The 23,545-nt window shown below is 35.0% G+C and overlaps 2 protein-coding genes across 2 annotated transcripts; one reads left to right on the top strand and one right to left on the bottom strand.

Moving 5' to 3' along the window:
• Positions 1-2,210: 2,210 nt before the first annotated feature.
• On the bottom strand, positions 2,211-5,391 carry LOC106093066 (DNA-binding protein K10). Its single transcript, XM_013260050.2, has 2 exons — positions 4,216-5,391; positions 2,211-2,749 (listed from the first exon to the last, which is right to left on the bottom strand). Exons 1-2 carry the CDS (start codon positions 5,179-5,181, stop codon positions 2,660-2,662), a joined length of 1,056 nt encoding a protein of 351 aa, XP_013115504.2. The 5' UTR covers positions 5,182-5,391; the 3' UTR covers positions 2,211-2,659.
• Positions 5,392-6,962: 1,571 nt separating this feature from the next.
• Positions 6,963-23,332, top strand: LOC106093078 (dynein light chain 2, cytoplasmic). Its single transcript, XM_013260061.2, has 3 exons — positions 6,963-7,119; positions 13,251-13,448; positions 21,913-23,332. The coding sequence occupies exons 2-3, from the start codon at positions 13,341-13,343 to the stop codon at positions 22,072-22,074; spliced, it is 270 nt and encodes an 89-aa protein (XP_013115515.1). The 5' UTR covers positions 6,963-7,119; positions 13,251-13,340; the 3' UTR covers positions 22,075-23,332.
• Positions 23,333-23,545: the final 213 nt, after the last annotated feature.

Raw genomic sequence — 23,545 nt, 5'->3', positions numbered from 1 at the left:
GTATAGTCCGATCTTGACCATACTCGGTACGAATGTCGAGGGTCCTAACGCAACTCATAGTGCCTAATTTCAGCAAAATCGGATAATAAATTCACCTTTTACGAGTCCTAAACCGGGCCGCATTGAACAGGAATGTCGAGGAGCCAGATATATATCACTGTGTCAAATTTCTGTGAAATCGGACAATAAATGCTCCTATTATGGGCCCAAGACCTTAAATCGAGAGATTTGTCTATGTGACAGCTATATCCAAAACAGGACCGATCTGAACCAATTTAAACAAGGATTTCGAGAGCCCTACTTTCCAAAATGTCATCGAAATTGTACAATAAATGCACGTTTTATGAACCCAAGACCCAAAATGGAGAGATTGATCTATATGACAGCTATATCTAAATCTGGACCGTATTGAACAAAGATATAGAGAGGTCTAACACATCTCACTGTACCAAATTTCTGCGAAATCGGATAGTAAGTATAGCATTAATGGTCCTAGGACCTTAAATCGGCAGGTCGATCTAAGTGCGGGCTATATCAATATATAGTCCGATAAAGCCCATTTTCGATCTTAACCTGCCTATGGACAAAAAAAATCTGTGCAAAGTTTCACCTCACTTTCACTTTTTGAAAACTTTTCACTTCCCCCTGCCAAAATTAGCTGTTCTGTGATAGCGGGGAAAAGCAATTTTTCGAATTCCCGTTCTAAAAATAACATATATATTTTTGTAAAGCCATATGATTTGCAGACCGAAATGTTTTTTACATTTGATTTTAACGGCAGCAGTGGACATTTTTTCATATAATTAAAAAAATAAAAGGAAATATTAACCTGCAGTTTAGGACCCACCTTTAAATACTAAACAAAAATCTACATCCAAATGTTGACAAAATTTGTGCTATTTTGTTAAAATAAATTTAATTTGCAATAAAGTGATGGTATTATAAAAATATAGCTGAAACAAATAATAAACATACCAACAATTGGTAATTAAATACTTATTTGTGTTTACATATATTTTTTTCATCATAAATTAAAGCAATTCTGTTTGTATTCCCTGCCAAAAAATGTGTGAACATTTTTCATATTTTCTGGGGACCCAAAGTGAGTTTCAGAACACACCCTATTATCTCTATTTTTTAAGACTGTAGCGTGATTTCAACAGACAAACGCAGATGTCAAGACCGTCTTACGTTTTTAACGACAATCAAAAATATATAAGCTTAATAGGGCCGGAAATGGATATTTCAATGTGTTGCAAACGGAATGGCAAAATGAATATTCGTCGTCCTACCGACCGTTTCGCTGTTCGCCCCCAAAAGCTTCGTATTAACCAAGTTTATTGACTTGAAATTCAACAGGGCATAAAAGGATCATACTCACCCGCATAAATAAAATGTAAAAATAAGATGAATTTACATTTTACGAGAAACAATTTAATGAGAACATTCACTTTTGTTGATTTCTTAAAATTAATCTTTATTTAAAGTTTTTTACTTATATCACTAAATAGGTGGTTAGATATTGATCCAAAACAAGTTAAAATATCAAACAAACTGTGCCATCAAATTGCACAAAGATAATTTAACTTGCTTTTTCACAAATGTTTTGGAAAATTAAGACAAACAATACAAATGAAAAAAGAGCTTTCAAAATATTAGAAAGTTTCCGTTGGTATCAGTGATTATTAGAAACTCCATTGGCTTTGAGAAGGTATTTTTAGCAAATAATACCCTTATATTTGGTTATAATGGACATTGGCAAGTTCTTCAGTTTGTGACTGCTTGCTAGTTTTCAAACAATTTGTGGGCAAACCATTTTGCTTTACGAAATCTGTTTTTTGTTTCGCTCACTCAAACAAATCGAGTTGAGTTTTTGGCTTTAAGCAAATTTGGGATGTACATGAAGAAATGCTTGACATGATTTCAAATTGCTTTCTTTTGTTTTTTTAAACGGTTTCAAAAATAATTAAATTAGAATACTGTTGCCCTGCGTTTATACATATAACGAAAAAATATATGCATATAATATTTTTAGTTACAATTTACAATAACTTGATGTTCTTAAGAAACACCCGACTGTTTTCAAATGTCGTTTATTTTAAAGTGACTTGATTTGTATTATATTAATAAATGTATATAGGTGTAAACAATCATTATGGTCTTTAAAATTCCGTTTTCTCAATCAGGGCTTAAAATTTATAGTCTCTATATTAATGATAGATGTTTCTTTATTTTTTTTTTGTCTGAATATAGCAAAGTCAAGTGCTGCTTTTAAAACAGAACTCTCTCGATTTCAATCGATTTCTTTAAGTTAATTTAATCTTTGAAAAAAAAATGTTGTATCAATGCAATATATTTATAATTAAGTTCTGATTTTAAAAGTTTTTGTCTTTGTTAAATAGTACAGTGAATTTTCAATGTTAAATAGACACATATAATTAAGATTTCAAAATACTTTGTTTAGTTTTTAATATTTAAGCATTGCAAAAAATTATTCAAAAATAATTTCTCATTAGTCGATGCTTTAAGTTGTTTAAGACATATAAAACGCAAATAGTTGATTATGTACTGGATTTTTTTTATTATTGAATATTGTGAAGCTCTCTCTTTAATATTCTTGCCATTGCAAAACTTCTACGTTACCAGTTTTGAAAAACATTCAATTATTTTTCTTATTTTCATTTGAGTTTGCCTCTTTTTTATCGTCCTTTTTGGTTGTATTTGTATTTGTTTGTTTGTCTTTTTCATCCTGTAAAAAGTTTTATTTGAAAAAGAAATTTAAAAAATAAAATTAATTATTCTCTAAATAAATCACATAAAAATTAAAATTTTGAATATCTAAGTTTTAAAAATACAGCAAAGGTTAAAAATCAAAATTAAATATTACCAAAATAAAACTTTCAGCTGTTCTAGCTTTAAGGTATACCAAATATTAAGGATGAATGTAGTTTTTATACCAATTTTTTGAAGACTTGAAGGAATGCAAACTCATTTTTGGAGTATTATTCACAAAAACAATCAAATATTTGTTTCAACAAAGTAGTTGCAAACATCAAGAAAACCGGTAAAATGCATTTAAAGTTGACAAGCTACTGAAGGTCGCATAAATGTCTGAAAACTGCATAGAAATCACCGGCCTATAGGAAAGCATATCTGCATATGCCACTGAAAGCAGTGTGCGAACGCTAGCAGGAACAAACCTAGGATCTTGCAAAGCAAGATATACGATCGCTCACAATGCGCATCAATTTTGTAATGTTAGATTGAATAGTACCCGACTTACTTATCTCCAAAGCTTAAAGAATCTAAGGCATTGACAGAGAATAAGCCAAAATTGCTATTTGATAGCAAGAAAATGTTGGCAGCAAACAAAATTGGGGAAAGTCCTAAAAGAATTATGACGGTGTAAATCATTCGCGTAAAGTAGGAATAAAAGTGCATCCAAGATAGAACCCAAGACACTTAATTGAAGATGGAGCATTTCGTTAACTGAAATCTACAACCACCAACTCCAAAGTTGGACTATGACGGAAAAATGTCCAGTTGTAGTCAGCGACTTAATTTAGAACCGTTATAAGCAATGCAAATTTGTCCAATTAACATTCCATTAAGAAACATTGGTCAAACTTCTCATATATCAATGAGTGCTGTCCGATTCAAGTTTAAGGTTTATGATAGGGGGTATCTTTTTATAGGCAATTCTGAACGGCGTGCCACAGTGCGACACCTCTATGGGGAGAACTCCTTACATGGAAAAGTAACTCACAATTGTCGCTAGGGTTAATTACGCTGAAAAATTTTTCTGATATTGTCGCCAGGATTCGAAGCCATTTGTTCAGCATCACATGCGGATGTGCTAACCTTTGCCCTACAGTGGCCTCCATTTATAAACATGAGATAAAAGACTTGTCTAAATCCAAATCCTAGACAAAACAGTATTGTAGTACCAAATTTACTTAATTTAGTGGAAGTATCCTTTTTATTAGAAAATGGTAAGTGAAACACTAGTCCACTTTTCGTATATTTGCCGGTGACTGTGCTTGAAGCTTAGAACAACACATATGAAGACATTGGCTCTTATCAAGTTTCCAAGATGTTAACATTCTTTGTTTACTTTACTTAAATGAATTTGCATTGCCAGCTATCCGTTAACAAGCGATATTCACCTCGTTTCTGAAATAAAACGTTCATATTTCAAGTATTAAATAATTTTACCTTTGCTTTAACTGAAGCAGCCTCATTTTTTAAATATTCCTCCCTCGCGGCCTCATACATGGCTACGAATTTGTCACGCTGTACTTTAAACTGAGCGAATAATTCGTCATCCTTATTACCTTTCAGACGGTTTTCTATATCGACTTTCTTGTCGTGAATCTCTCGGATTTCACTAGTCACCCAAGGTTTTTCAATGGGGTACTGATTGATAAGATTCTTCAGGGTTTTTATTGTGCTACTCTTACCCTTCGTGACCTTCTTAGGACTTGCTTTATTCTTCTTGATTTTTCCTCCAGCAATGAATGGAGCTGGCGGGATCATTCGTGGCGGAATCATTGGTGGTATTGGGGGTGGCATGGGACCGTTACGACGCATAAAAGGCGGTGGAGGTGGTTGCACACCCATTGGTGGCATAGGTGGACGTAGTGGCGGTCCCATCATTGGAGGTTGAAAACCCATTGGAGGCCCTTGAAAGGGTCCCATGCCGCGTGGCCCCATTCCCATAGGCGGCATTGGCATCATACGATTACCACGCCCGCGACTGGCCATTCCAAAATTATTGCGTGGTCCATTAAATCGTGGATTGTTGTTTGGACCCATTCCCATACCACCACCCTGCTGATTTAGGTTTTTCCAACCAGGATTTCCGTTATTTGGTTGATTACCTTGTGGTTTCATATTTTTCTGCTTGTTGTTATTATTATTATTATTATTATTATTGTTGTTGTTTTTGTTATTTTTTCTTTTTCCATCGCCATTGTTATTATTCTTATTGAAGGCACCCGCATTCGGTGGTGTGGGCAAGTTAAAATCTAAATATCCCGGATTATCGGGAATTTGATTGATACTGAACATTGGGTTAGAGTTGAAATTGTTGTTCATCATCGGTGGTTTCATGTTTGGCTTCTTATATGGATGGGCTGTTTGTGTTCTGCCATTTTGTGGAAAATTCTTCTTAGCCACCATCTTTAATTATCTTACTCTTACAAAAAAAATATATATTTTCTTTTGCGATGAATGTATTACTTCCCCCTGTGTTAAATTACTTTGTATTTTTATGCTAAACAATGAATTGCGCGTTTATATAACTAATAGTAGGTGGTTTTTTTACTGAAGTCACTAGATTTTATTTTTCTACACAAATTAATACAATAATGGGTAGCAATTAGGGATCCAAAAGTTGACTAACCGGTTAACGGGTAGCAATTTTCAATTCATTATTCATTCATTCGAATTCACAACGAATTGGTACTCATAAGACTAGCCGAAAATAGGGTAGTTGAAGAAAAGTGTAGCTCACATACATATACTTTTCGTTAATAATTAAGTTCGTTTAAAGTATGTTTACAGTGCTCACAAAAACATGTTTAAATGCTCAATCATCTGTTTTTCCTTCATTGACGTGGACCATAAATCCGGATTTAATGAGCAGTGTAAACGTACTTTTGGCTTTCTGTATAAGCCCAGTATGCACATGAAGCGAAATTTTCAGTAGCAAACACATTGTGACAAAACACTATGCATTCGTTTGGCCAATCTTCCACACTTTTTCGTAATAAAGTACGCATTTATCAAAATTAAATTATCAAAGCAAAAGTTTCTTGTAATGAAACCAAAAGTATGACATTCTGTTACACATTTAAAAAGGTAGTCTCACGCGAAATGCTGTTAACAGCCGGCAAGGTTTGACGGTATTAAGATGACAGATTTTTGTTGAATTCTCTTTTATCTTCTTTCTCGCGTTTTCTCTGCTCATGTAAGCACATGTATACACACACGCACACAAATTTCTTTGTAGGCAAAACGTCGATCAGCTTGATGACAACATGGCGGATTGAACCATATGATTTGTGGATTGAACCCCATGATTGGCATTCTGGTTCTTATTTGCATTATCATGTGTAACAGCCACAAGATCAAATGATTTATGACTATAAACGTGTAAATTATAGATTCAAAAAATAAAAATATAAAAAAAAACAAAATATAAAAATTCTTTAAAATTCAAACAAAGCATTTGACGTTCTAGTGGAATTTGCATACAACTCTGGAATTAGAAAATTTCATCAGCTAGGCTAATGACTTTACCTTGTATAAATTAGCCTTGGTCATATCAAAAGCGAAATTTTCGATTTCGATACCGTTCTCGAACATGTCGCGGTAGTTTTACCAATGACATAATTACCAGGTAGAGTACCGTAAACAGCTGAACACAATTTTTTCTTTTGAAATACACTTTCTATCATCAAGTTTTGGTTGGATGTGTGTATATAGTTAAGAACATACACAAATTCAGAGTTGCACTAATCACTCATTTTGACAGACAGTGCACTCAATCTTTTGTTGTTGGGCAACTGCCACTACCTGTAAATGTAAATATCTTGTATGCAATAAAAAATTACGCCAGAGGTGCGTACTGAGCTTTAAATCGAACGATTAATCTTAAATGTGTATGGTTCAACATGATAGATATAATGCAGTCGTATGTGGTTTAAAAGCAATTAAAACATTTTATACTAGCCTTAAAACCAAATCTATACTATTTTGATTTCTTTATTAGCCCAAATAAATAAATAAAACGGTAAATAAAAGGCAAACATTCAAATTTTTCATATAAATCTACTCTATTGTAATTTAATTATTGTGATTGAAAACAAGGCACATGAATAAGTAAACATATGGCATCGCTGTACACACACAATGAAAAATGATAGAAGCCGCCTGAAAGAAGTCGCCTGGGAGACAACCAATCGTCGCAAATACCACTCACAAAAATCCACATTAATAAAAACACACCGTAGAGCAACACACGCAAAAATTCAAAAAATTGGCCAACCGCTGAAATATAGCGCCAAATATTTAGAAGCGAATAAGAAAAAATAAAAAACCATCACAGAAAAAGAAGTAATTATTAACTTTCATATTATAGTTTATTGTGCAAGACACTTCGAAGGTGACAAAGGATAAAACTATACCGCTGCGTACGACTTTCGGCAAAGTTTTTCCCAAACAAGAAATTACTAATGCCTCTGGTTTTTTAACCTTAACTAAAAAAAATTTTTCAATTAAATTCATTTATTTAAAGAAAAGGCATTAAAGTTTGTCAAAAAACGGTACGGTGAGTGAAAAAATGAGATGTACCGTGACATACCCAGACCAGAAAGAAGTAATGCAAAAAATACCTGTGATTAATAGTTGGCTCCACATAATATATACATACGTATATGCATTTATCATGCACTACTAATATATGGTTGTGAAATTTGTTAATATTTTGTCAACTTGCTTTAAATAATTTTGGTCCTATTGATTTTTTATTCGTGTTCTGAGGATGGGTTTCCTACGTAACAACACACGGCATTTGAAGGGTGTAAAAGTGGAGGTATTTATGTTGCGTTCATTTCTCGTAACCTGGGTAGATTTGGGATTTCAGCAGATTTCAGTTTTTTGTTCATGCAAAAAACATTGTTTATTATCAAACAACAACAACAAATTTAGAATCTTCTCGACATTGGTGTTTTTATTTTCAGATCATCATCCTAGAATTTCGTGTTTTTTTTCTTTGTAAAATTCATTCATATTTATGCAAAAATACGGTGATGCCATATCTTCGAATTGAAAATAATGATCGTGTTAATCGTAGGTGTTTAAATACCAAGAAGAAAAAAAAAATACCCAATCCCATGTTACTGGTTAGCGCATTTATGAAATTCAAGACCACGTGGATCAAATTGTTTATTTTTAACGCGTTCTCAGCAATTTTAAATTCGATCGCTTTCAAGGTTTTATGGGTGGATTACATTTGAAATCTATTCCTTTTAAAAAAATGTTAGCCACGTAAATTTTACTTAACATGTTTATTTCAAGTCGAGATATATGTATAACCGTTAGTATCCCTGACTCCAACTTATACTACCCAGAGGAAGTCCTCTGGCGCCTAATCAGATCAGATCAATCGTGTAAAGGTAGGCTAATCGTGGAAATAATAGTCTGCGATTCCCCTAACGTGGGGCCCAACCACTTCAAACCCAGGTCAACCCCAAAAATCTTTGGCAATTCAAACGTGTACTTACAGATCCCATAGTCTCGGTTTACCAATACTCCCAGATACTTGTATATTAGTCAGACCAGTATAAGGGATAGACACCGTATTTCGTAGCATAGTCTGCAGTAATCTACCGTCTTCCTTTGCCATCTGAGTGTTAGTAATCTGGTGTCGGCGTGTTTCGTCAAAGTGTCTACAATCTTAGAGTGAGTGGGTCTGACCTTTGAAAACAAGGGGCCAAGCAATTTGGAGACTTAATTTGCTTGCCGGCTTTTTCAGTATTTAAAAGAAAAAAAATTGCATTTGAGTTCATTACTAAATCCCATAGTCTCGGTTGACCAATGGCAGCCGGTTGTACGTACCAGATTGACCCGATGGAGTCCTTCATTGGCAACGGTTGCCGCCTCAGTGTACTGCTATAATAACATCTAAATGAACCAATATTCTATAACTAAAAAGTTGCTTTCCAGAGATATGCTTTGTAGATTGCCACAAATCACAAGCATAGTACATTTATTCTAAAAGATTGTTACAGGTGTTTTGTTTAGTTCTCCATTAAACATATGGTCCAAGGGTACATGCACATCACACTTTATATTATGAAATTGTGTAGGTGCTTACTGTGGACTAGACATTATAAGAGACGAATTGCCCAACAAAGCAACCGACAGCTAATTGATGTTGTCATAATATTGATGGCCATGTCTGCTGCCTATTCGCTCAAATGCTTTGTTGTTCTGCTTTACAAAAACAACAATAGGGTTGTAGGATTAGTTGAACGAAAGGCGTAAAAACGCTTTGTGCGAAGAAATGCAATCAAATGTTAAGGAAATAAAAACTATTTTACTTCAGATAAATGGATATATCTTATTTTTAGGAGTGGATATTTTGTTTTTTGGGGGTCTACTTATCGCCGTTATTGTTTAAAGCCACAAGTATTTTCCTAATTGGCTAAAGCTCTTTCCACCTATGATGCTGAAATCTTGGATTCGAATCCTAGCCGGAACATACTCGGTTATAAAAACGAGGTCCCTAATCATTGAGCTTAAACTTGAATCGGACATTGATATGTGAGAATATTGCCCCTTTCCCTTAGTGCAATGTTCATGGACAAATTTTCAATACATCAATGTTAAGCCAACTATGAAATACAAGTTAATTTTAGTGTGAACTTTTGACAAAAACAATTGAGTGATGTATTCTGTGAGAAGAAAGATGCGAAGAAAGATAAAAAAATTGAAATACAATTTGCATTTGCTAATTGGCAATGCAACATTTGTGATTTTCTGCTCGTTGTATTAAGTAAAGAGTATAAACCGAGTTTATATAACCAAGAATATTTTTTTTTTTTAATTTTGTACAATTATTTAAATATATCGTATAGGTACTACAAATGTTCTGTGTGTTCTTAGTTTTGAATTTAATTAGCCCAATAGTAATTATTTTTTTTTTAATACGCTACATTTTCCTATTTCTTTTCGATTTCCTATGAAATTATTATCATCCTAAAAGTAGACTATGCACTTTATTTCATTTGTATTGCTAAACACTGCTTAGTGAGCGAGCTAGCGTCAACCTTGTATTTTCTAATTTGAATTGATTTTTTTCAAATAATTTTTGCCATAATACCGTTTGGATTTATTTGCCTATGTATTTTACTTGGTAATATATGCGGAAAGAATAACACGCTACACTTCCCTAGAAAACGTCTACACAAACGTATATACATACAAATATAGAATAGGCATACATATAAAGTTTGGCCGTATACGGCTGCTAAAAAACTGGTTATCCAGTTGTGTGTTTTCATTTTCGGCCAAAAATAGTTTGCCTACCACTACTATGCATAATAAATATTTGAATTCAATACACCTCAAGCGGTGACGTCAGCTTCTAATGACAGAGATGGCTTTAATTTGGCCAAATCGAAAACTAAGACAATTTATTTAAAAGTGGGCGTGTAACTATTCTTCAGTGTATAGTTTCATTTTTAAATTGTTTGGCCTTAATGCTTTTATCAAGTGATTCGCTTTTACTTTCTTTGAATGATAACGTTTGTTTGGGCGATAATGCTGTCATTATTTTTTACTTGCATGCCATAAATAAACAATGTCAATTTATAAACGATATGAAGTGATTGCTTGCTAGGTATTGCAAAAATAGGATACCGCCAAACAAGTTGGTTACGTAGGTATGTAGCTCAAATTTTATTTAAAAGCTTTTCTTTTAGAAAAGTTTAGTTTAGGTTAGAGTGGCAAGCAATTTTTTAAACAGACTCAGAAAATTGAGTTCATTATTACGACCACGTTGGACACAAATCGTTAGAGTTAACATAGAGCTCTAAAATTTTGCACATATGTATATTTGAGTGTAATATAGAAAAAAGTGAAGTATGGTACAAATCGGTCTATATCCTAATGTAGCTCCTATATAAACCGGTCTCCCAATTTGATTTCTAGAGCTCCTGGTGGTCGCAATTATTATCCGGTTTGGCTGAAATTTTGCATGCATGACCTCTATTATGAGCCTTAGCAACTACCACAAGTAGGGTGCAATCCGATCTATTAATTTCACTGAAGAAAACTGAAAAAATATATATGGCGGACAAAGTCGGCCCTGTGTTGAAATTTTTAATTTTTACAATTATTGCTATATTTTATATGTTACGTTCCTAACCATATGTTCATGTTGGTGACACCTTTCGCTGACAAATGAACATTCAAATCTGTCTTCTTTAAGGTCTTATTCTATTTTGGTATCGAGTAAAAAAAAACGTTTTGCTCACACAAACAAAAATTTAAATTTTTTTCAAAGAAACCTTCATACGAAATCACCTATTGCAATTGCAAATTTGTCCATGAATATTCCATTAAGGAACTGAGGCAAATTCCTCACATATTAATGAGTGCTTCCCGTTTTAAGTTCAAACTCAATGATAAGGGACCTCCTTTTTATAGCCGAGTCCGAACGGCGTGCCGCAGTGCGACACCTCTTTGGGGAGAAATTTTTACATGGCTTCTATGGCATAGTACCTCACAAATGTCGCCAACATTAGGAGAGGAAAACAACCGCTGAAAATTTAATTTCTATTTTACTCTCTGATGTTCTCGCCTTTTTCTCTGATTGCCTCACAAATATCGCCAGCATTAGGAGGCCATAACCACCGCTGAAAAATGTTCTGATTTTCCTGCTAAGGTTCGAACCCAGGCGTTCAACGTCATATATATTTGTTCCTTCATTTATTGCAATACTAATCAATTAGGCCAGAAACCTCGTATTACAAAAAATAACTAATATACCTAAGTAGAAATAAGTGTAAAATAAAAACTATTCTTAATCTATATCTTTTACCAGATAGCAAATCTAATTCCCCATCCAAAACTTACTAATAGAAATTTCAAAACCAGTAAGGAAAGGCAAAAGTCGGGCGGTGCCGACTTTATAATACACTACACCTACCCTATAGGCACAATGTGGGAGCTATGTCTAATTCTGAAACAATTTTGATGGACCTCGTCGGATGTTTTCTGATGGTTCTTAAACAATCCTTACCACATTTTAAGCAATTATGTTCAAGCTGTAATAACTACGATTCACAAATGACAACATTATTGCAAATTACCCAAAATTTGACGAACGTAAATATGGGAGCTATATCTAATTCTAAACCGATTTTGAGCAAACTTCTCAGATAATGTGGTGCTCGTCGAGAAAAGCGTTGTGCAAAATTTTGGCAAGATTGATCAAAAAATGCGCTTGCAGTGGCTCTGGAATGAAAATCGGGCGATATACATATATGACATCTGTATCTAAATCTGAACCGATTTCTATGAAATTCATCTATAATATGGAGTCAAGAGAAAATCCTTCTGCCATATTTCGAGAGAATCGATTAACAAATGATCATTTGATTACAATATTACTGCAAATCGGACGAATATATATATGGGAGCAATGTCTAAATCTGAACAGATTTCGAGCAAACTTTACAGACATTAACATCCCAAAAATTTGTCAGCAGGGGTCTGTCCCTCACTAATGCTAACGATATTAATTGACATTTTAACAACAAAAATACTTAGAAACATACGTAGTTTTGCATTGCGTTGCAGTGCAATGTTTTCCAAATCAAAGACACAAATCTAAGGGTAAGGCAAGATATTCCAATATTTATATATTTTAATTTTGATTAAAATATGTAGCGCAGATGTTAGCATGTCCGCCTATGACTGAACGCCTGGGTTCGAATCCTGGCGAGACCATCAGAAAAAAATTTCAGCGGTGGTTTTCCCCTCCTAATGCTGGCGACATTTGTGAGGTACCATGCCATGTAAAACATCTCTCCAAAGAGGTGTCGCACTGCGCCACGCCGTTCGGACTCGGCTATAAAAAGGAGGCCCCTTATCATTGAACTTAAAACTTAAATCGGACTGCACTCATTGATATGTGAGAAGTTTGCCCTCTTCCTTAGTGGGAATGTGCATGGGCAAAATTAGCATATTGCAATCTTCATTCCTAATCTTTATACCCCATACAATTAATACAATATTATAAATATTAGTACTTACCCAACTCCATGTAACGTACTTGCTAATGTTCTCCAAAATCACCTCTATTAATAGCTGTTACGTTGTTAATGCTGAAAATAAAAAGGAAGTACATAATTATTATTGATTTTGTGGACAGGCATAAGATGAAGGTAATAGTAGGCATGGTTGAGTGAAATTCTCTATTAATAGACAAACAATGAGGATATTATATCATAGACCACATATTTCCATTGTGTGTTGAACTTTAAATGAGTCGAAAATCATCAAAAAGCTACATCAAGGGGTATTTAATACGCCTTGAGTTACATACTTATATGCTGTATATATTTTGGGGAAAAATCAACTCTGCCGATTATGTCAATGCAATTCACCTTGGAATGTATATTTCTTTTCTTTGAAATGATTGTCACATTTAATTGAAAATTTGTTTTCATTTTCAGATCTACAGTAGCGGAGAAAATACATAGCGAAAGAACTTATTTTTTGTATAAGTATTATTAAGTAGACACAACAACCAACAAAAGACAAAAATGTCCGACCGCAAAGCAGTTATTAAAAATGCCGATATGAGCGAAGAAATGCAACAGGATGCTGTTGATTGTGCGACACAAGCATTGGAGAAATATAACATTGAAAAGGTAAGAGCAATGCTTGCTTTGTAATAGCAAATAAATAATATTTTCAAACCGTGGGCCTAAAAATGTACAAAAAACTAAATCTCCAAGTTGTAGTCAGCAAGGGCATAACAAAAGTAAGGAACGGTGGTCTTTCTCTTACTACTAACTGTAAGGCACCATGGCCCGAAGTCTTCAGGCAGTCGCTGCAAAAACCAAACTGATAGGTTAGGTTGAAAAGAGGGTTCAGATATTAATCCGGCCCATGCCACTATGGACATATATCTAAGTCAGTATTCGGCTTGTTGTGCTCTCTAAGAACTATAAAGTAACCTCTAAAAAGAAAATTTTAAGTTAGGAATTCCGTGCTACTTACAAAATCCTTAATTGTTTTCAATACCACTCCCCTAAGTTGGTTCATGTCTGGTATTGTTTCTCCACCTAAGTGCCGGTATCTGTTAGATGCGAAAGCCGGAAAATGACAAAGAAAATGCTCCAACGTCTCATCATCTTCCCCGCATGCCCTACACATGCCATCACTTGCCGCACCGATTTTACATAAGTTACCGTTAGTTACACTGACTATAGCTATACTGACCTCCTTCTTGCTTCCTTTCAGTAATAGCTTCGGCTTCTTACGATCTGAACCCCCCCATAGGACTTTCGCCGTCCTACCGACCGTTTCGCTGTTCCACAATGTTGCATGCGCATTCGCCGCTCACTCCCTTAACTCGGACTGCGTCGTCCCGAAAGCCTTGGGGTTAACCAAGTTTATTGACGGCAGTTCTCTGGCATTCACCGCCAAATCGCCTGCCCTTTCATTTCCCCTTCCTCCGTTATGGCCCGGCACCCAAACGAAGCGGATTTTGCCATCCTCAGAGAAGGCGTTAATCTCCTTACACTGCAAGACTGTTCGTGATCTTACCGTCCTGGTTGTTATTGCTCTTATGGCAATATGTTCACACTCGACGTCCTCGCGTTAGCACCACACCAGTTCACGCATTCCGTGGTCGCCCGGATCTCCGCCTGCAGGACCGTACTATGGTCAGGCCCTCTTTGTCCTTCAGCTTTGATCCATCCGTGTAACATGATCTTCCAGATGGCAATACTAGGGTTCCGTCAATCCAAGACTGTGCCTATGACGGCAGTGCCTCGCACTCGACTTTAAGGTTCATATCAGGTATCCAATCGGAAACCTCTTCCCTTCCTCCCAGGTTTCCTATCGTCGCCTCGATTATACCGCGATGGTATGAGCTGCTCCCATCCTCAATCCATTCTCCCATCGCATTAAGTCTCATAACCGCAGTGGCTGCCTCAGAATTAATCTGTATGTCAATGGGTCGGATATCTAGAATAGTATCCAGTGCTCTAGTGGGCGTGGTCCTCATCGCTTCGCCTATGCCAAGACAACATATTCTCTGAACCTGTTCTATGGTTCTTATGTTGCACATTTTCTTCCTAGCAGTCCTCTCCTGTGCCAATCTCTCCCTTATATTTATGCAATGGGACACACAATTTAACTACCTGTTCCTTAGCATATGGTTTATCCAGTCTCTAAGGATTCTCCGTTGTCTCTGCTCTCACTCCCATGTCGTCTACTAAAGTTTCAAGGTGGACATGGGTTATTGAGAGAAACTTTTTTATGTTGGGGGCGTCATTAACGTTATCGACCTGTTCGCAGAAAAGCTTGCAGGAGGCACGTTTTGCCGCTCTGGTAATCTTATTGTATATCTTGAGCCGTGTGTAATACACATCCCAATAAACTTCTGCTTTTTTACGACGTGCTCTTTAAAAAAGTCTGCGGACTTCTTTCCCAATATTGCGAATCTCCCGGGCCATCCAGGATTTTTCTTGGGCTGATTTCCTATCCCGAAGAGGACAACTATCTTCGAAGGACCCCACCAGTGCGGTCGTAATCCTGTTGACATTTTCGTCAATGTCTTCTATACCTGATAACGCAATGGGTAATAGCGCCAGTCTGTAATAATATTCCCTTATTATAACAGACTGACAGACTTAGACTAACAGACATAACACGCGATATTTATAATTTAAGAAACTTCTTCGAGAAACTTAATTTGCCAAAGGAGATGTCGGTGTGCTTTATGTAAATTAGGGAAAACCAGAGTCGAGCTCCACTAATTGATATGAGGGAAGTGTACCTTCTGTTTCTTAGTGGAACGTTTGGACATAGTCTTCTTGTATTTTTTCTTAATATGGGAAGAGCTATTTTGTTGTTGTAGCCGTAGATTTGCGAAGAGGAGCCGTTCTTGGCCAAATATGATTCTGAATAGATCGTGATACGCAAACCAGACTCCAGTGGGGGATCTTATTTTCTAAGGTCTTAAAAATATCGCATGGCAGCAAATCATTTCTTTCCTTTCATTTGCACTTCGTTAGATAAGCACCAACTTTTATAAATGTTTCTTATTATTTACTGAAGATTATAGTAATTTATAATACTTAGCATCAGTGAACATTTTTTAACTACGTAAAATAAAAATTCTTGGAAATGCATAAGCTAATGTTTGATTAAGCATCCAGAACAGACATATCAGAGTTTATCTAACAATTTACGTTTAAAGGCTGTTGATTGATATTTAGCACATATTAAGGAAATTTTCAAGAATTTTCTTTTGCCTTTTATTTTTATTTTTTATTTTATATAAGCCTTTTGAGTCAATCTAAACCCAAATTATTTACTTTGTGTTGCTGGCATTAGTCATTGGTAAATCAAAACTCAACAAAATATATAAAATATTTACTAGCGTAAAAGGAATAGGAAGAAAGCTTGAATAGTCATTATACCCCCATCGAAAAGAAAGGGCCGGAAAAGGTCATGCGGTAGACAAAATGACATTGTCTGTCTGTATGGAAGAGAACGAAACCAATTGTTTTAACGGAAGTAGAGTGAACTAGAAAAAAAATATATATATATAAATACTTGAGGGCTAACAACGCGACGCCGCAATGTCAGAAGCGTTAGTAAAAAATTGCAATTTCTATAAAGCAAAACAAAAAACACACACACAACAAAAACTGCTACTATCCCCTAATACTGACTACACAGTATCTCTTCTTCACTTACAAGCGTTTGAGCTACACACATTCGCCTCACCCTCATAAATAAGGGGGTGGATGATGAATGGTTTAAGGTGTAGTACAAGGTGAAACACCTTAAATGTTATTGTCCCCCCAAACCCTGAAAAATTGTCTGCCACAAATTCCTCAGCTTAAAGACACAAATGTAAATATACATAACACCACTCTTCCTCGCACAATGCGATTGTCGCGGCATTTAACCAAGGTAATGACAATGATTTCGTTCATTTTCTATGTAATAGTTAGGGACAAGGCTGGCTGAGGGATCGGCGAGGATGGTAAAATACGATGTACTTAAATTAGAGAAGATAATCAGGTTATATATTTTGTTTGAAGGTTACAATGATGAATTAGGAAGTTGAATTGAACTAGATACAATAAGTGAAAAATCATTATTATATTGTATAGGTTTAGATGTGTTCCGGAAAATGGGAAGGCGGACGAATATCACACGGAAAGGGCTTATACACTACTGAACATAGTAGAGGGAATGGTCATCGCGAAGACGGTGGCGAGGTAATAATCATAAATGGCGAACTGCCAGAACACTCTGGTCTACTGCTGGCCTTTGATGAGAGGTCACTGGGCACTATGACAGGAATTATACCGGGCTCATAGGACTACCGCATAAAGGCTGGTACTATATTCGTTTTCCACAGTTAAAAACACACATTTTCCACGGTTATTTTTTGAAACACTACAAAAATCTCAATGAAATCATAATACTTTTTGAAGATTTTTTCATAAGTAATGAAGGAATGTCCTACTGAATGAAATCAGTAAGTTTATACCCTACACTTCTACTGTGGCATAGGGTATTATAACTTAGTGAATTAGTTTGTAACACCCAAAAGGAAGAGAGATAGACCCATTGATAAGTATACTGATCGACTCAGAATCACCTATTGATTCGATTTAGCTCCCATATATATGTTCGTCCGATTTGCAGTAATATTGCAATAAAATAGTTAATTGTTAATCAATTCTCTCGAAATTTGGCAGGAATGACTTTCTTATATTACAGGTGAATTTCATGGAAATCGGTTCAGATTAAGATATAGCTCACATATATTTATCGCCCGATTTTCACTCTTAGAGCCACCGCAAGCGCATTTACTGACCAATCTTCTCAACATTTTGTACCACGCTTTCCTCGACGACTTCCGCAATGTCTTTAAAGTTTGCTCGAAATCGGTTTAGATTTAGACATAGCTCCCATATATATGTTCGTCCGATTTGCAGTAATATTGCAATCAAATGCTCATTTGTTAATCGATTCTCAAGAAATATGGCAGGAAGGATTTTCTCTTGACTCCCGACATTGTAGATGAATTTCATAGAAATCGGTAGAGATTTAGATATAGCTGCCATATATATATCGCCCGATTTTAACTTCTAGAGTCACATCAAGCGCTTTTATTGACCCATCTTGCCAACATTTTGCACAACGCTTTCAGTGTACGTGTTCGTGGACGACTGTTTTCGATCTGAGAAGAAATCTGTACAGATTTAGGTATAGCTCCCATATATATGTTCGTCCGATTTTGAGAAATATTGCAATAAAGCGCTCATTTGTTAACCGATTCTCTCGAAATTTGGTAGGAAGGATTTTCGTATGACTCTCTACTCGATTACTGAGAAATCGGCCCAGATTTTTATATAGCTGTCATATATTCATATCGCCCGATTTTCACTTCTAGAGCCACTACAAGCGCATTTTTTGACAAATTTTGCTAAAATTTTGCACAAGGTTTATCTTGACGAGAAGTTTGCTCGAAATCGATTTAGTATTATATGCAGCTCCCATATATATGTTCGTCAAATTTTGGGTAGTTTGTAATAATGTTGTCATTTGTTAACCGTAGTTATTACAGTTTGAACATATTTGCTCGAAATTTTATACGGATTGTTTAAAAACCCATCTGAAAACATCCGCCGAGGTCGATCAAAATTGTTTCAGAATTGAATATAGCTCCCACATTGTACTTATAGGGTAGGTGTAGGGTGTTATACAGTCGGCACCGCCCGACTTTTGCCCTTTCTTGGTGGTTTTCCTTCAAAATCTATTACCTAAAAAAAAGTAAACACGAAAAAATGTCGCGAAAAGCGAACATAGTGCCAGCCATAACGGAGTAATGCGTAAACTGTCATTATAAAGATGAGGCAATCTAATACTCATGATCGGATCTACACGAGCACAGGCTTTCCATATTGGGTAGGCGTTTCTTTCTGATCCGGCGATCTCGCAGATGTATCTTTGGCATGTTTCCAGATACTTGGGTAACATCGTATGCTTTCGACTTCATAAATATCTTCTCAGACAGCCATTAAATCCCTGGAGAACGTATTTCTGAACACAAAATCCGCCCTCGACTATCGTAGATATCTCAACGAGATGGCCGAACAGTTTAAAATTCACCTGTTCTGGGTGCCGGGCCACAGAGATATCCCAGGGAATTCTAAAGCAGACGAGCTTGCGAGGCTAGGAACTACCCTAACATTCCAGGGATACTGGAATCAGTGGGTATGCCTCTAGCGACATGTAAGCTAAGATTTCAGGACCAGGCCCGAAGGGCAACGAATGATAGATGGTCACAAAGAGGGGGCTGTGAGCATTCCAAAACTATGTGGCCTAATCTAGACTTAAAGAGATCTACTGCTTTGCTGTCATTGGCTAGAACAGACATCTTAGTCATGTTGAGTCCTTCATACAAATAAATAAAAAAACCCCTGGTGCTGCTGATATGAAACAAACATCAATGTTAAAAGCTAAATCACGAATAACAAGCTGAATCCATTAAACGGAAATTCAATTTGTTAGCATAAAACAGGAAGGAAATGCAGCAATTATACCAAAAATAAAGCAGAAATTAAGGAATATAATAGAATGGAGAATGGAGAGAAGTAGGATTCGGAATAAGTGGCGTTCATTTCGTTTAATTTGCTCATAAATTAGCCATGTCGTTAGACCATATATGGCTATAGTACTACACAAATTTCAAAACATTCAATACTCGCATAAAAATTTCTTAAGAATAAAATCAATAATTTGAGAATTGAATACTTCTCAAACGGCAACTACATTTAATTTTTTTAATCCTTTAATTTTGCTGTTTATGACATAGTTAAGTTGACACTTGGCAGTTCAATAATTGCTGTGTTGCTATGACCCCTGAAAGACTGCTATTGTTCATTTTGGCTATATGGGTTAGAAAGTGCGTGTGAAAGGAATGTTACAGTCAAGTTCCCTTCAACGACCTATTAAATACATTTAATACGAACAGAAAAATGGAGCACAGGAATCAAATAGCGGTAGTAGGCTTGTTGTAAGTAAATATCCATATATATGTATATACTTGCATATATACACAAACACTCATACTACCACCCTGAAAATGTGTTACATTCCTGTTAACACGCACACATAATAAATATACATACAAACATTTATCCTTCTTGCATAGCACAAAACCAAATGCCAAAAAATCTCTGAACCACACGATACCATGTTGAAAGGAAAGTGAAGTGTATAGTAGTCGAGGACTTGTATGTGTGTGCGTGTGTGTGTGTGTGTGGAGAGTTCCTTGACAACAACACATAAATGTTATAACAATATGAAATTACAACCAAGCCTATCTATCAATCTAGGTGGTGCTTGGCGGTATGACAACAATTTTAATGTATATTCTATAGAAAAGAATGCAGAAAAAGAATATTGATTTAACAGAATAGTGCCTACAATGCCGTAGATAATGAGTAAGGGAAATATCCTGCGAAATAGTCAATAATAGCTGTTATGATGTATCGCGTGTTTAATTACATTAATTCGTACAACAAAAATATGTAGTTTTGGTAATGTGCTGTGTAAGCAATAGAAAAATAATGCCGATGACTGTTTCTAATCTCAATTTGGCATTACATACATATATATTCAACATTGTAAATCTTTAACTTTGGCATACACCTTCATAGAGCAGCAATGTGCAACGTCTTAGATTGTGGGCCTTAGAAGGCAAAACAATTGGCTTCGAAATATGGCGTGGATAGTGGCAAACACGTGCTGACTAGATGAAAATGGTAATATTATGAGGAATGCCTAACATCCTATTTGAATAAAAATAACTCGTCTGGGACGGACAAATGGCCTGGAAATTTATTATGAATTTTAATCGAACCCAACAAAAACATGCTATGCATAGCGACTTACTTGTTGTTTCATAATGTAAAGCCTTATAGTTAATCAATTATAAAACTATGAAACAATTTGTGATACAGGGCGGTAATTCGGCCCAGATCTAATGTTGACTTTTCCTATTAAGGAGAAGTTAGTTCCCCCGTTGATAATGTCTCATATTCTTCGAGGTATACTCTGGCACAACTGGCGAGAATATAAGAAAATTTATTTTTTGAGATTTATCGATTTCTTGTGAATACGTTTATATTGATGTAGTTGCCGATATTGAATCTTGACTTCTTGAGCCACTAGAGGGCGCAATTCTTATCCGCTTTGGCTGAAATTTCGCATGACGTGTTTTGTTACGATTTCAAACAACTGTGCCAAATATGTTTAAAATCGATCAATAACCTGATATAGCTGCCATATAAACCGATCTTGAATCTTGACTTCTTGAGCCACTAGAGGGCGTAAATGTTATCCGATTTGGTTCAAATTTTGTGCAAGGGCTTCTCCCATGACCTTCAACATACATGTCAAATATGGTCCGAATGGGTCTATAGCCTGATACAGCTCCCATATAAACCGATCCCTCTATATTACTTCATGAGTCCCTAAAGACACAATTCTTACTAGAATTGGCTAAAATTTTACGCAATGACTTTTACTATGGTCTTCAATATTCGATTTAATTATGGTCCGAATCGGACCATAACTTGATATAGCTCCAATATTATAGCAATTCTTTTCTTTTATCCTTTGTTTGCTTAAAAAGAGATGTCGGGAAAAGAACTCGACAAATGCGATCTATGGTAAAGGGTATAAACGAACGGCCCGACCGAATTTAGCACGCTTTTACTAGTTTGTTACTAATTTTAACTTATTGGGAAGTTTATCAATGATGTTTTTAAAATTTTATAATTAATCTCTCAGTTTATTGATTATTATTTTTTTCTTTTTGATTTATATTTTATTCTTAAGTTAAAAAATAGTTTTTTTTTAAACTTAAGAGTAGTTCAATGTATTTTGTTCAAACCGGTTTCAAGTGACTTTGAATTACATAAAAAAATTAAATAAATGAATAAATTCTGAGCAAGCAAGAAAGCGAATCGCATTCAAAGCCTTTCTATTTTTTATTTTAAGAACTGTCATTTTATTTTTTTTGTTTTATATTATCATATATAATTCGATTGTCTTTCTCTATCTTTGCAGGATATCGCCGCTTTCATCAAAAAAGAATTCGACAAGAAATATAACCCCACATGGCATTGTATTGTAGGAAGAAATTTTGGATCCTATGTCACACATGAAACACGCCATTTCATATACTTTTACTTAGGTCAGGTGGCCATTCTGTTATTCAAGAGCGGTTAAATTAGTTTGAAGTAAAAATTTATCTTAAAGAATAATAATAATAAAAAAAAAGCATCCAACAAACCAACCATTCAAACCACAAAACAACAACACACATGACGAAATTATTGTTGAACCAACAAGAGACAAAACAAAAAGAAACAAACAAAAACCTTTACAAACAAATTCCACAAGCAAAGCAAGCAGAATTTAAGCTATTTTACAAATTAATGTAGAAAAAAGCCAGCGATGATAACGAGGGAAAAGAATAGAGATTTAATATGAACAAAAACACAAAAATAGTAACAATTTCAAATTTCATCAAAGCGGAGAAGAACCGTTACTTCAAAATAACAACTATCACTTTTTCTATTAAAAAAAAAAAAAAACATGTTAAGGGGTTTGTTTGCAGCGAGCCGCACTTAACACACCTGAATTATTTGTTTTCATTGTCGTTTCCAAAAAAAAAAGAAAATCTGTTTAATCGCAGAAACTGGAGTTCCTTTTTTAGTTTGTATATTTTTTATCAAACGAAGAAAAAAAACTTTCATTGATTGTATACAATGCTACTGCAGCAAGAATTTTCTTCCACCCTCTCACTTTTACACTCCTACCACACAATTACAACGCAAGTACTTTTGAATTTATTGTTTTTTTTTTAATTATTCGCAAATCTGAAATCTTTTTGTAATTGTAATGAAATAATGGGGAAAAAATAAACAAAATTCTGAACAAAAACAAAATTAGATGCGTAAAACTTTTTCTAATATCATAATGGAACCAATGATTTATCTATCTCATCACACCACAAGTATTTGATAGAAAATCATTTATGAAAACAGCATAACATGGAAACAACACACATGGCCATCCACTAAAATATATTGAAAATATACATCTTTACTTTTAGAAGAAAGATTATATTTTTGAAAGAAGTTAAATGATAAATTCCTAACTTTCAATTAGCCGCCTATTTAAAAAAGAAAAACATAACAGAAGGTAGAATTCCATTACAATCCATTGTTTAATTTGTAAAACTTTAGTTGCATCTTAAATAAAAATAATAATAATAAAATTGTATTAACTAATGAAACGGCATAACATTACTGAATGTTATGTACTTAATAGCATATCTTGAAAAGTTTATTTATGGTAGTTCGCAAAAACGGGTATTTAAAAGATCCCGGACATGGAATAGGGATTGACAAAAAGTAATTGGCAGAACTTATTTCTCTATCCTAATCACACAATACTGTTTGCAATTTTCGTTGGTTTTTTTTTAAAAGAAAAAAACGATCAAATTTATATATGGCAATTAAATGTTAAATGTGTTGAGTGTTTTTCTGGGGTATGCAACTCCTAATTTTCGAATCTCTTGAACTTTAACTGCCCAGTCCAAACGCATAAGTGCCCAGTGCCCCGAAACATCCAGTTTTATTCCTTTTTTATATATGTTTGGTCAATCTCCTTGCCTTCTCCTAGCTTCTAATCC

The sequence above is a fragment of the Stomoxys calcitrans genome, chromosome 4 (assembly GCF_963082655.1).
Source record: "Stomoxys calcitrans chromosome 4, idStoCalc2.1, whole genome shotgun sequence".
NCBI lineage: Eukaryota > Metazoa > Arthropoda > Insecta > Diptera > Muscidae > Stomoxys > Stomoxys calcitrans.
The sequence above is the reverse complement of the archived record's forward strand: the minus strand, read 5'-3'. Positions and strand labels throughout refer to the sequence as shown.